This window comes from Pholis gunnellus (assembly GCF_910591455.1).
Source record: "Pholis gunnellus genome assembly, chromosome: 22".
In the NCBI taxonomy this organism is placed as follows: domain Eukaryota; kingdom Metazoa; phylum Chordata; class Actinopteri; order Perciformes; family Pholidae; genus Pholis; species Pholis gunnellus.
The window spans coordinates 10,730,206-10,744,716 of NC_136549.1; the positions used below are offsets into that span (position 1 = coordinate 10,730,206).

At 43.7% G+C, this 14,511-nt stretch overlaps 1 protein-coding gene across 2 annotated transcripts; it reads left to right on the top strand.

Moving 5' to 3' along the window:
- Positions 1-1,449: 1,449 nt before the first annotated feature.
- On the top strand, positions 1,450-13,363 carry LOC306713895 (proline-rich protein 5-like). 2 transcript variants are annotated; one of them, XM_079183736.1, is made up of 10 exons: positions 1,450-1,723; positions 4,383-4,472; positions 7,092-7,286; positions 8,106-8,186; positions 9,015-9,121; positions 10,178-10,269; positions 10,377-10,517; positions 11,903-12,050; positions 12,247-12,543; positions 13,040-13,363. In XM_079183736.1, the coding sequence occupies exons 2-10, from the start codon at positions 4,447-4,449 to the stop codon at positions 13,354-13,356; spliced, it is 1,404 nt and encodes a 467-aa protein (XP_079039862.1). In that variant the 5' UTR covers positions 1,450-1,723; positions 4,383-4,446; the 3' UTR covers positions 13,357-13,363. The 2 variants fall into 2 exon arrangements, with proteins under 2 accessions (XP_079039862.1, XP_079039863.1); XM_079183737.1 differs by having other exon boundaries at positions 7,104-7,286.
- The last annotated feature ends 1,148 nt before the right edge of the window (positions 13,364-14,511 follow it).

Consider the following 14,511-nt stretch of genomic DNA (forward strand, 5'->3'; position numbering starts at 1 on the left):
GTTTTCATGACTTTTAGGGACGGCCTGAACCTAACCTCTAACCTTACCCCAAGTCTTCACGCTAGAATGTAATGATTTACATTATGGGGACGTGCATTTGTCCCCATTTTGTCTCGCAAAAAAGGCGAGTGCCCCCCCCACCACACACACACACACACACTCAGACACACACTAGTTGTTAACCAGTTTCTCTTCAAGTCTCAAGCGTGAAAGAATGTCCCGAAAGCAACACTCGCTAACTGCAAGAAAAACTCACATCACTCATTTACTGCAGGTTTTTGCTGGTCACATGATCAAACACACACACACACACACACACACACACACACACACACACACACACACACACCTCATCGAGTCTAGAAACTGATTGATATGTGGTGTGCCAGCCATCATTAAATACTGCATGTGATTGTGTTTTTGTGAGCATGTCTACAGTATCTGTATGTTCCAAAATACTGTGTTTGCAAGATCTGTGTGTGTGTGTGTGTGTGTGTGTGTGTGTGTGTGTGTGTGCGCAGAGACATTAGTAACACTCTGTTTATATAATGTTAAGTGATTAGTGAACTCTGGGCGAGCTGTATTTTTCCAGGTGCCTGTGTTTTGTGTGTGTGTGCATATGTGGGTGTGTGTGTGTGTGCATGTGGGTGTTTTATGGTCCTGAGAACTTTCAAGATACAATCTGGCCTTGACCAGTAGACTTTGCTATTACAAACCTGTTCCTTATTACCCACATTGTTATGCGTGTGTGTAGTGCTCTACAGTAATATGCAGTCTGCAGACAGAGTGCGGTTTGACTGATGTGACACACTGAGCTCTGTGGTTAATGCAGAGATCTGTGAGAACTTGAAAATGCAAGTTTTGGCTCAGAAGTGAAAAACACACCCATTAAAACACACACACAGAAGGCTGTGTAGCTGCTCAGTGGGCCTTCTCCTCCGGCAGTAAACGCACTCAGTGTCCAGTGTTTTGAGTGGGCTGCTGCTGCTGCTGCTGTATCGCTTTGGCCATGAATTATTTCATTATGAATTAAACATGATGGGAGTCCACTGTGCTGTCAACTAAGACTCCTTTTGTTTTAAAACCTGCTGACAAAGCTGCTCTCATCTGCCTCAAAAACTCTGGCTGTAGTTGAAATGAATAAGTACAAAGTAGCAGAGCACAAAGCCAACATATTTTCTTTCTTTATTGCTCTTTATCTGTCCTCTTAACTGTTATGCATGCTGTAATATACGCGACCCACAAACACACACGCACACACTAAACCGCCAACACTTTCCATAGGCTGCTAGGCTACATCTCTCTCTCTCTCTCCCACCGACCCCTGCACACATACACACACACACACCATCATTATCTCTCTCTCTCTCTCTCTCTCTCTCTGTCTCTCTCTCCTCACTCTCTCACGTTCTCTCTCTCTCACCTCCTTCACTTCCTCCCTCTCTCAAACGCTCGCGGACAGTCCTGAAAGCTGCGCTGACAGCTCGCTGCTCACGCGGGTCCAGGAAGGCTCCTAACGTCGGATCTTTTCAGGGGAAACGTGCGCAGTCCTCACGCGCTGTTATCGCCGCTAAAGAACCGTGAAGGTGGACTCTTCCGCGCCACGTAAACCTCCTTCACCCAAGGAGTTATTTTTGGCTTTTTAAAAAAAATTTTTGGTGCGGGATTTAATAAACATAGAGAACACTTGATTTTAAAGGGAGCGAGGAGGACTTCTGAAAAAGTGAGTATAGGAGCCGATGTATAAACATTATCAACTCAGCAGTTTTACACCGATAGAAAAACTTTTACTATAAAAAAAAATATGGCTTAAATTGCTCACACTTCCATTTTTTACTCCATATGGCATTATGATTTGTCCTAAGATTAAATTCCTCTCCAAAGTGTTTTTGATGGCAGTCTTCATGCACCATACTCCAAGATTTCTGAGCCGTGCGTGATTTGAAAGTGTTTTATTAAACGCTAGTAGACAGGAAGCAGACTTAAGCAATGTTGTCAGGGTAGGATTGCTCTTAAAAAGCAGACACCAATGATTTGCAGGCCACGGCAGAGCGTCCAACTCGTGGTTTGGTCTCCTGCCAGAGGTAGAGCAGACAAACCCTGCTGCAAGACTCAGGCAACACTGACTCTCGCAGTCGGGTGCAGGGTGGTCATTTCCCTGTTGTGCTGCCAGTCTGCAGAATGGTTGGTGTGTGTGTGTGTGTGTGTGTGTTGAAGCAGATTATGGCTGTAATTGTTTTGCAGTTTAGCCCCTGATATCTACTTACAATGTAAACTGTCTGCTGAGAGGGAGGAGGAGGTGGAGGAGGTGGAGGAGGTGGAGGTGGAGGAGGAGGAGGCTTCACATTCAGAGAAGTCAGGATTCTAAATGTGGGTAGCTCACTGGTTTCATATCCTGCACTGCTCATGAAAATTGAGGCAGAGGCTGTATGAGAAACACTTTTAAGCTCCCAAAACCACAATCCATGAAACCACAAGAGCCCTTAAGCAAGGCATCGAACCGCACTGAAGGGTGGCATGAGAAGGAATTAGTCAGAGACAGGCAGCAGGACATGCAGACATTTCCCTCTGCAGAGCCAAGTGTGATTGACCATAGTCACGGTGACGTTTATCTATCGTTCACTGTTTTTTTTACCATAAACAAACACCACAGTATTCTTGAAAGTGGTGCCTTTCTGGTACCAAATCGGCTTGACCTCTTCTGCAGAGTACTCATTCCAATAGAAGGAATTGAAAACACATTGGTCAACAGAAATGTGCTTCATAGAGAAAACTAAAAAAACAAGATTATAAAAAAAAAGTAAATAGATATTTAGATAAACTAGGCAACAGGTACAACTGTAAATGCCAGGCAACAGCAGGTCAAAGTTTATATTTGACAAATACAACTTCCAGGAAGTAAAGCTTGAACCACTGGAGACTCTTCACCAGCAGACAAACACATGGCAGGTTTCATCTAGACTGACTTTGATTATCTATCATCTATCCGGTGCCCAAACCACATGCACAGTACATTTGAAAATAAAACTGTTTTAACAAAGTAAAGCTTTCAGTGAGGTAACTTGATTGCAAAAGTCTAAAAACATCGCTGGAACTGTTAAATCGGACACAGATTTTAATTTTTTATGTCGTTACAAGTCAAATATGAATATGAGGAGCAGCCATATTGCCTTTAAATATGACAGTGACAGTCAGGAGGAAGCCTCAGCTTTACCTTAGTTGGCCCTGTACTACAAACCTGCCTGATGTTTGTCATTCTATCTGTGTGTGTGTGTGTGTGTGTGTGTGTGTGTGTGTGAGAGAGAGAGTGAGAGAGTATCGGTGACTATAGGGGGCATTTGAGTTTGTGGTAGGATCAAATTTCTGTCTCACCCACTTTAGTGTAATTTGATTAGATTACGGTGTCTAGTTAGCTAGACGCTGAGTAGAGTCAGTCTGTCTGTCTGTGAATATCTGTCTGACTTAGTACTGAAGTATTTTACTCCACAAGTAAATGAGCACTTTGGAGCTCGTCATATATCTTTTTTTTAATGTTCCGTATTGTGGGGGCTTTGTGCCTTTTTATTTGATAGTGACAGTGGCTACACAGACAGGAAATGCAGGGATGCAGACAGCGGTGTGACATGCAACGAGAGCCTGGTTTACTTCCGGCACGTTTCTAAACCTCTAGGAAGTCCAAGCAGCTCATGTTTTAACAACAGGGGGAATGCTATGAACTGTCTGATGTCTTTAAAACCACTTGTGTACAGTAAAGCATCTTTCACGTCACAGTTTTGTCAAAACTGTTGAAGTCTATATGTGTTGCTTTCGGCCTATTCACTCCATTGTCCCCAGGTCAGATGTGTGGAGGTACTGGGGGGTGCATGTGTCTCTGTCACAGTGTCATGTTTTGATACTTTCAATGGGAAGTTAGACATTTCAAATGCTACCCAGAGCTGCTTTTTAAAGCCACGCAGCTCTATTTTTCTTTAAGGGTATATTTTTTTCATGCAAAACTCTTCCACTTTAAAGTAATCAAGATGGGTTTTTTTCAGGTTTCATGAGGTTTGTTTACTTAAAATACACAGCGTGTGCATGTCATAGACATCATAGACATCACAGGTGTTACTGATAACGTTAACGAGGGCTCCGCTCTGTTCCAGTGTCCCAGGGAGCCTGAAAACTGAAGCAGCTAAATCAAATTCCAGCACTATCATTTTTATTGTTTACACCTGTGCTTTTCATACTGTGACGTTTTAAAAAAGTCTCCTGGGAAGAAGGTCGATTCACTCGGGGTTCAAACTAGAAAATCTTCTCTACAAAAGCCCGTTAAGTTTGTTACTTCAGGCGGTTTTGTTTGAAATGAAGATGATTTTCTCTGCCACTAATTCTACCTGTTTCAGATGCTGAATCATCAGCGGTGGTTGCTGAGCGGTCCCTAAGTAGCAGCTGTCTGTTTAGGCTAACATGGAACGAGAAGGCTCATTTAGGAGGTAACAACACACACACACACACCCCTACACACACTTTCACATCAGCCAGCAGGTCTCATTCAGAGAGTTTTTACTGAATCTCCAATACTCTGTTCCCTTTGCTCTCTTTGTCCCCGTTCTTTGGGACACAAAAAGGTAGATGAAAGTGACTCACACACATTCCTCGATGACCTCATTCATTCCTTCAGTCATGCAAACATCCCCCTTATCCTCCTTTGTTTAGTAATTAGACCGCAGCATTTTCTCTCACAACTCTTCCTGTTGTATCAGCGCCACAAACAAAGAGTATCTAACTTCCGGGTTGCTTCACCCAATCTTTAATTTACTAAATATAGAACCCTTTTTTCCATCACGCTGACAACTCAGTGTTTCTTCTGAGTCTCTGTATCTTCTGCTCTGCATCATCCACTCTTCAGGTGTTTGTAGATTCAGTTGCACGGTGTTCATCACGGCACCTTTTCTGAGAGAATTTGGAAATGCATCCTTACTTTGACGAAAGTTGTGTGCTTGTGTGTCTATCTGAACCCCAGGCTTCTGTTTCTCACACTGACCTATTTATGTGGAGTTGAACTAAGATCCAGGTTGACAGACGGACCAAACACACACACACACACACACCTACACACACACACACACACACACACACACACACACACCGTCTCCCCTCTTCCCTGCCATATTCTTTTACATGCTTCTGATTTCCTTTTTTTCATCTCCTTTCAGCCCCTTTTTTTCCTCTTTCTTCTTCCTTTTGTGCCCAAATTCAATAAAATTCAGTTGGCCATGGATCATTACAAAGGTATTAAAAACAAAGAAGAAAAAGTGAATAATTCCAGAGCAGAGGACAGTAAAAAGCAGACACAGACAAACTCAATGTGATGAATCAAGCCAGCATTTGATTTACAGCTTGAACACAACTTATATCTTTCCTGGGCCCCTCACAGACAGAAAAGGAGGAGGAGGAGGAGGAAGTGAAATGTGTGTCACCTTTAAATCCTTCCCCTCCCTCTTGGCAGCTCCTGAACCTCAAAGGGTTCCTTTGTTCGCCTGGCACAAAAGCTCACATCACATGGTCACCGACTGGCACAGACTGGCAAAAGGAGAGAGAGAGAAGAGGTCAGAGAAGAAAAAAGTTAAAGTAAAAGAAGTAGGAGGGAGAGAAGGGAAATGAGAGAGAAAGGGCATGTGAACGAGTGAGATAGAGACCCATGAGGACAGAGACACCTTTTGTCTTCCACGTCTTCATCCTTTCTTTCATCAAACTCTCGTTCTGTTCAGTGTGACACACACACTCATGGAGTGGGGATATGTGGTACCTTTTCAGTTACTGGAGTAAGTACTTAGTGTGTGTGTGTGTGTGTGTGTGTGTGTGTGTGTGTGTGTGTGTGTGTGTGTGTGTGTGTGTGGACTTCAACTTTTCAACTTTTGCAGAAAGTGCTGGTTTAGTTATTTGAATGAATGAATGACTGAAAGTATTTTTGATTCATTTTACAATATAGACACTGCAGAAATATATGTATAACTGTGTTTGTAGTGTGTAAGTTTTGCCTTATGTGCAGATTAAACATTTACATACACACACATACACACATATGCTGTACATGCCTGTGGGAGAGAACACTGTTTCATTACCTGTTCCTGACATAGTTTCTGCCTTTTGAGTTTCAGCTTTAACACCACATTTTGACTTTGTTCCTCTTCTTCTGTACTTGTTAGGGCCCTCACTGACACGATGCATTCCTGCTAATCCTAACCATCAGAAGTACATTCCCAACCTCAACAGAGACCCTGAACTAAAACTAACGATTATTACTTCCACATGTTTAAATCTAGGGATTCAATAGAATCTGCTGTTTTGTTTTCCCCTGCACCGCTCTGAACTGAACTCGCTGTTTGTTTCTCCTCCATGGACCAACCTGTGAATATTTAGCCTGCCTGTACCTCCCTCTATACACTCCTTCTCTCTCCTCTTTTTTCCTCTTCATAGTGTGTCTATTCCTCACTTTTTTTCTTTTTTTTCTCTTCTGCTCTGATATTTTATACCTCCTTTTGCTTCATTCCTGCCTTCCTCCTCATTCTTCCTCTTTCGTGCCGTCTATCCGCTCATGTCTTACTTTCACCTCCTCTCTCGCTCTCCAGCGTACTCCTTTCTCCCTTTCTTTATTTAAATGTTTCTCCTTCAGTTTCAATTCACTCTCCTCCTGACTGTCTCCCTGTAGCCACTTGTCTCTCTCCTGTGTTGTATCTTTTCAAAGCAGTATGGTGCATAGTATACGCTTGTGTACAGTCAACAGATGGCTAATGAAAAGTAATCATCTATTAGTGAAATGTAATGTCAGCCATTACAGTCGGGAAGAATTAAAGTGTTTATGTGCGCAGCAGTTTCTTGAAACAAAATTCACTGTACTTACCGTTCACTAACAAAAACATTTAGCTTTTGAGGGAAAAATAAAACTCCTATTATTGTCTTTGGGTGACTTTTACACTTTATGTACTGTCACTAGGTTCCACCAGCGTAAGTGGAAAGTGGGCTTGGCTCCACCAGTTTCATCCAGTAACACAATGTTCTGCAGTTTCTTCTTCTAATTGTTTCTCTCTTTCTATCTTTTGGATTTCGAGGAGTCTCCACAGCAAGCTGAGGTTGGGTGGCAGCACGTTCTCCAGTCTGACCGACCTCTCGCAGGCGAAAACCCCAGGAGGAGGAGGTGGAGGAGGAGGAGGAGGAGGAGGAGATAAGGGAGGACTGGCTGAGGAGTGCAGCAGGGACAGAGGGACCCAGCAGAGAAGGGCCGGGGCCAACGCCACTTGGAACAGGTTAGTGTGTGAGCCGTGGTCTGAAGCATGAGCCATGTTGGTTCACTTGACATATTTGACTGAATGTGAAAATATGTATTTTTTTGGGTCTGGCATACAACCCTATTTAAGCTGTCACGCCTGTATGTTTACACACACACACACACACACACACACACACACACACACACACACACACGGACATTTGTGTGTTTGTGGGCCTTCTTTCCAGAATAAGCATCACTGGCTGTAAAGCTCTGTTAGTGCCATTACTCATGCTGTGAATACAAACACACATAAGCACCAACTCTTTCTGTCTCTCTCCCCTGAGGGTCCATCATCTATCTACTTTTATCTCCATCCACCACTCACTCCTCCTTTCATCTCCTTCTGCCTCTTGAGCCTTTTCTTCTCTCTCTCTTTTTTCTCTGGTTACTCTTCTGGTGTTTCAGCTTTATTTGACACTAGACAGTAGAGGGTGAAAGCAGGAGCGCTCGGTGAGATGGGGGGTGGGGGGGTTCATGCCCCCTCCTGACCTTTTTATGTTTAACTCTCCTTTCTTGTTTTCTGCTGTCTTTTATTTAGTTTACACTTTATATTGTACAGCTTCTTTGTGCAAATTCACAGTTTGCACAATTTTATTTAGTATTTATGTTGCAATTCTACAATGTATCTCGATTTGAAGCAATGGAAATCATCTTTTTGTGTGTGAAATGCTGCCTCTCAGCAGCTAGCCATGTAGTGATCATGCACATTGTTGCTTAATGTAATATTATTCTATCATTCTACACATTAGTCTTAATATTTGTCCACTAAATGCTTCCGTGTGCTTCTACTCAGCATCCACAACGCAGTGATCTCAGTTTTCCAGAGGAAGGATCTGGGGGAAAATGAACTCTACACTCTGAACGAAGGTGTCAGGTGAGCTCTCTGTCTCTTTTCTGACGTCTCTCGCTGACTTTCACACGAGCTCTGCGAATGTTTAGCTTGAGCTGGTTTTGTATTTCAGGAAGAAATTTGACTAAATTGTAGTGTTATACTCTGTAATTTCCCACCTTCCCTTGCTCCCATATACACAAAATGGCAGCTTCAGCGTGCTAAATTTAGCCTTTAATGACACATTAACACGTGGCCAGTGACTGTTTTTGTTGTCGCGTCTCTCTCAGCGACTCCTTCTTTCTCCTGCTGTTCTCAGAAACACCTTCAAGTTAAAAGGGGAAATGACAGGTGGAGGTTACAGAGGGGTCACAGTGTGTTTAATTACAGTTTAGCCGAGGGCAGTTGAGACATGGCTGTCAAACCTGTACAGTAAATATCACACATACACACACACGCTGCACATGCACGCGCACTGACTCAAGCCGTTGTAATGAACTTGAACAACATGAACGCTTCACATCACGTTGTGGAAACCCGGCAGTAGCCATGACGAAGATTAGATAAAGATTAAAGGTCAAGTGTTCTCTTCCTGTAATAACAGCAAGTGAGCTGTCGCGCTAATCTCGACCTGTGTTCTCTCCGGTTCATCAGTGGAAAATGTTTTTTTGTTTTCAGTGTGATCAAACGTCTTTTCTCATTTCCTGAATCTGCTGCTGTTTAAACACCGCCGCTTTCCAGTTCACTAGAACTAATTATTTATGGTTCACGTTAAAGAAGTATCACTGATGGTGTGTGTGTGTGTGTGTGTGTGTGTCCCCGCTTACAGTATACACAGGCACTCATTTTGCACTCCTATTTTTTTTTATACAGGCAGCTGCTGAAGACGGAGCTGGGCTCCTTCTTCACGGAGTACCTTCAGAACCAGCTGCTCACTAAAGGAATGGTGATACTGAGAGACAAGATCCACTTCTATGAAGGTAAGCAGAACTCTGCATGATACAAGCGACGCCGAAACTACCGAGACCTTTTAGTTTGCTGGTGTCTTCTGGCTTTGGTGAAGAATGTTCACAGAGCCAGCGAGTCACTGCAGGGAAACTGAGTGGAGACTTAAGAGTTTTTACCTAAAACTGAAATGTCGGACGCCAGGTTGGCCCTTGAACTATTTGTTTGAACTGTTAGTGTGATGGACCTTTTTCTGCAGTACACACTTGTATGTACACACACGCAGAGACACACACACACACACACACACACACACACACACACACACACACACACACACACACACACACACACACACACACACACACACACACACACACACACACACACAGTCAGAGGGAGAAGGAGCCATTGAGGAGGTGAGAAAAAGACACTGAAATCAATTTGTTCTCTTTGTTGTGGCAAATGTGTGACCTTTATTTGAAGCACCTTTGACACACACACACACACACACACACACACACACACACACACACACACACACACACACACACACACACACACACTCTGACTCGATTGTCAGTGCTGTCGTCACAGCAACCAGATAGGAAGTGATGAAATACGTCACACAACACATAACATCCAGTTAGGGAGAAATTTAAGATGAGCCAGAAACCACTGCGGTACATATAATGACTCAGACCCATTGTTCTGGCTCACGCAATAGTAGTGTGTGTGTGTGTGTGTCCGTCTGTGTGCACGCACATGCATGCACAGACCTATGCAGCAAATTGCAAAGCCTTGAGAATATCTAAATATATTCTCAGAAATAGAAGCATCATCATTTTTCCTTTGCAAAGCGCGGGCTCTGTCATCATTACAGACGTGAATAATTTGCATGGAATAAGGAACCTGTACATCCACTGCAATGAGAACTAGTCACATGAAGTTCTCAGATAACATGATGCGGAGATCTTTTCCAGAATATCCCAGCGCATTGTCTCCTGTTGCCTGCATGTGCCGGTCAGACGGTAATGTCTTTTGACTTTGTGGTGATTGGTTGTTTTGTCTTCATGCATTGTGTGTTATAGGTCAGAAGTTGCTGGACTCTCTGGCCGACACATGGGACTTCTTCTTCTGTGATGTTCTGTCCATGCTGCAGGCCATCTTCTATCCTGTACAGGTACACACACACACACACACACACACACACACACACACACAACTATACTCGCACTCACATGCTTATATTTCCATTACAAAACTGTGTGTTGACATGTGTGTCCACAGGGAAAGGAGCCATCAGTGCGTCAGTTGGCTCTCCTCCACTTCAGGAACATCATCGCCCTCAACCTGAAACTGGACGAGGCTCTGTGTCGACCCCGAGCCAGAGTTCCCCCTTCTATCATACAGATGCTGCTAATACTACAGGTACACACACACACACACACGCTCTCTCTCTCTCTTTATCTTTTCCTTTCCTTGTCATCCTCTTTGGCTTACAATCTCTCACCCTATATCCCCACACACACACATACACTCTCTCAAACACACGGCTCGCACAGACAGACATCCATGGCTGCAGTAGGCTGAGGGGTAAGTGACAACAGATGGAGGATCAGAGGGTACAGAGAGCGGCTGACTTTTTTTTTTTTCTTGCAAAGGGATCTCACAGGAAGTAATCTCAGAGGAGATACAGAGTCGTCTTCCCATGACCACTCGGTACCCTCTGCACCCTGCCTGTGTGAATTAACCATGTTTACACTGTCCTTTTTAAGACCCTTTTGCTCTCGCAAAAACAGGAAAATCAGCAAGACACAGGACGCAAGAATAGACAACTGTACGTGTTTATTTTCCTGTTTTATCTGCTGTGTACAGATGCTGCAGAGTAATTTAAAATGGCCACAATGAATATCAAACCAACTGGTAGAGTTGAGGATACAAAAAGCAGGGCAGCTAAGACAAGAGGTTTGGGGGGTAAGAGAGATACAACTCTGCACTGAATGTTTTGCGACTTCTTGTTTCATCTGTTGGTAATTTCCCTTCCGTTCTGTGACGCCAATTCGCCGAAGTCTGGTCCATTGATGTGGTTCGTGTCTGTGCTGCGGTTTCGATGCATATGCTCAACGATTCAGAGAACTGAAACAATGATTGATCTCTCGATTGTGATTTGAAGATTCTGGGGTAAGGTCTCTGTGGCCCACATGTATCACACCCCTCAGCGTGAACATTTTGGTCTCAAGTGTATTCAAATTTGTTGAGTCGACTCCAACTACTATGGAAACAAAGAGCCTGAACCTTTCAAACAGAAAAGTACTTTGTTTGTCTTCATGGCTCTGAGTTTGTAAAGCAGCACCATATTGATTCCCATTGATTACGAGGGTAATTTGTTTGCCACCGATTTACTTAAAAGCAAGCTGATGCTAAGTGCACAGTGGGGGGGTTTGTGCCTTGCAGCAAAGCTGTAATGCGTGTGTTTCCTGGCGACGGTGAAGAAACAATTTGGGCCCCACATGAAGACCCATCTGAAATAAACAGGGCAATGAGGGCTCAACACACGCAGAGTGGGTGCATGGTGAAGCAGGATGCATGCACAGTTGCAAGTGTCCTGTCATGGGGAGAAACGGCCCCTTTATTCACATTAAGGAAATTGGTTGTGATTGCGCTGCGATAGCAGATGCAAATCTTTTTCTTACTCATGCTCTCAGTTCGTAGTAAAGTGCTGTGTTGACCTAAAACCAACACCCAGCAGCAATTACTGGCTAACGCAAACTAGTGTGTGTGTGTGTGTGTGTTTGTGTGTGTGTCTGATGCAGGGAGTCCATGAATCTAAAGGTGTAACAGACGACTACCTTCGTCTGGAGGCTCTCATCCAGAAGGTGGTCTCTCCCTACCTCGGCACTCATGGGTTATATTCCAGAGATGGATCTTCCAATAATTTGCACTGCTCCTCCTGCGTTTTAGGTATGTACATGTGTAGATGTGTTCACAGATGACGAACCACGGAAGTGCTTTTAAAAGTTACAAGCGCCATGTTCACCTATGTGTTCGTGTGTTCTCCTGCACTTGCACTCTGTGGTGTTTTTGCGTGTTTTCAATTATAAAGCAATCAAATTTATAAAGCAGTCTTTCTTTACTTTCTCGCTCCTTCTCTCTCCAGAAAAGCGTTTGCAGCGCTCCTGGCCCTCCAAACCAGGAAACTCCCCCATCGCCAAGAACACAGTGGTACGCTCCAAGAGCTACAACATTCCCATGCTGACCCCTGTGGGGGAGTATGACACCGACTCTTCCGCAGGAGGTGGCACAGGTATCAGACGGCACTCCGTCTCTGAGATGACGTCCTGCTTGGAGGAGAGCAGCTCTTTGGCGGAATCCACAACAACTGCCACCAGCAACAGCAGCACATCCAGCCTCGCCAACCACTCTCCAGCTTCCACGGCCTCCGCTGCACTTTCAGGTACGGCTACCCCGGTGATAAGGGACCGAACAAATCATTGGCATCAGCAGATTTCAAGATGGCAAGATGCTATTATTGCTGGAGTGATCAATGGCTCAGATTACTCTTTAAACGGTGTGTTTTGGTGCAGAATCTCAGACCTTTTAAGTTTAACTTTTTTGCACAAACCCATCTTTTTAATCTTAAAATGCCTGAAATAATTTGAATGGAGTGAACTGTCTCAAAAGGTGTCAGAAAGCTGTGTGGGTTGAGGCAAAAACATTTAGAAAAACGCTGAATATTTGGAAATTCAGTGTGAAAGTAGTCACATTTCAACGTATTCAATTCTGGCCCAAAATGGTTCTTGGTTTATTTAAGCCCTGAAGCTGCTGCACTCTCCACAGTAAAGACCAAAAGCAGGCAGCTGATCGATAAGAGACCTCGGGAGTTGTGATCACATTCAACACACTGATCCTTATTTTGCTTAACTCTAAAACCTCCGTCGGTCTCCGTTCAGGTCCCCACCCTCTCCAGCCACAGAATCCCTCCCCCTGCATCCTCCCAGAGCCTTCCCCAGGCGAGGACACACACTGCGCTGGCTCGCTGGTGTCAGACTCCCCCGCATCCTCCAGAGCGCTGGCTCAAGACACGAGCTCCGGTCCCAGTCCTTCGTCCAGTCTGGAGATCATGACGGACCACGTGCCGGAGTCTTTGGACTCGGAGCCGGAGCTCGACGGCATCTTTCTGGACTTCTCGCGACGTTGCTCTGGAGGGTCGAACGGACAGCAGAGACACACTGATGCAGAGACGTGTGCAAACAACGCTGAGCCATGACGACATTCCTGACACCCAGTGACACTTGGTGCTGTGTTATGGAGACTCAAGATCATTAGGGATCTGTTTAAACTAAATTATTTTTTTAGAAGATGTGGTCACCCATCCCTAGAAACAAGTCTCACCTCATGCTGACTGGTACAAAAATATGAATTTGGCTTTTATTTGAGTGTGTGCTCCCAGCTGGAACATGGCTTCTTTGGGACGAGAAACCTTTTCCCTGTTTTTTCTTTTGAACGATGCAGAGTGATAACACATCCCAGGTGCACATGCGGAAGAAATGTTTTATAATTGTCAAATATCTCTGCAAGAGGGCTATTGAGTAACTTTGGCTGTCAAAAAAAAGTTTTTATTTAACACTTTGAATGTAAAAGAAACTCCAACTCTGTTGGTTGAAGCTGAACTTATTTTATTAATGGATGATAAAAATAATAATTTGAATTTGAACTCTGTCTCGCTTTATATTCAAACCTAAACGTGTATCTCTGGTGTACTGACAGAGATTTGCATTCAATGGAAGAAGGCACTAGAAATGGTTCCACTGTATTTCAAATCTTCTGCTTTAAGGCCTCATCTACATAAGACCAGAGACACATTTCAAACAAACTTGCATTTCAGTTTTCCTTGAAACATTCAAATTATTAAGATAATATCAAGCAATATTTTGGTTGAAGTCCATATTTGTATGAGAAAACTTAACAGACACTGCCATCTTGTGTAATTCTCTTTCACAGTGCAAGGTGTGCTATGCAGGCGAGGAAGGATAGGAGAGTCATTAGAGCAGTGGCAGGCGTGCATTTTATACCTGGGCCATCTGGGGATTTCATGACTTTCTTCGACATGCTATACTATGACTTTTATGACTTTCGACATGCTATACTATGACTTTTTTTTCTACATGCTATTCTATGACGTTTTTATGACTTTTCTTTGACATACAGTACTTACTTTAATCGACATGACAACGATTTTTAAAATATTTTTTTGCCATACTACTTGGACTGTAGTCTGGCTTTTTCACTTATTCTCGATAAAGTTCTGTTGACGTGCTGTACTCTGGCTTTTTTGACATGTTTATAACTGTTGACAAGAAAGAAACACATTTCAAATGTAAGTTATATTTAATGGGAGAAAGAAATGGATCAAGTCTAAGCC

Bases quoted from the DNA above. Each gene is read 5' to 3' on its own strand.
- LOC306713895 (XM_079183736.1), top strand. From the start codon at position 4,447: ATGGAACGAGAAGGCTCATTTAGGAG. The intron at 7,287-8,105 runs GTTAGTGTGTGA...GCTTCTACTCAG, and splicing joins GCCAACGCCACTTGGAACAG to CATCCACAACGCAGTGATCT. The intron at 12,051-12,246 runs GTATGTACATGT...TTCTCTCTCCAG, and splicing joins CTGCTCCTCCTGCGTTTTAG to AAAAGCGTTTGCAGCGCTCC.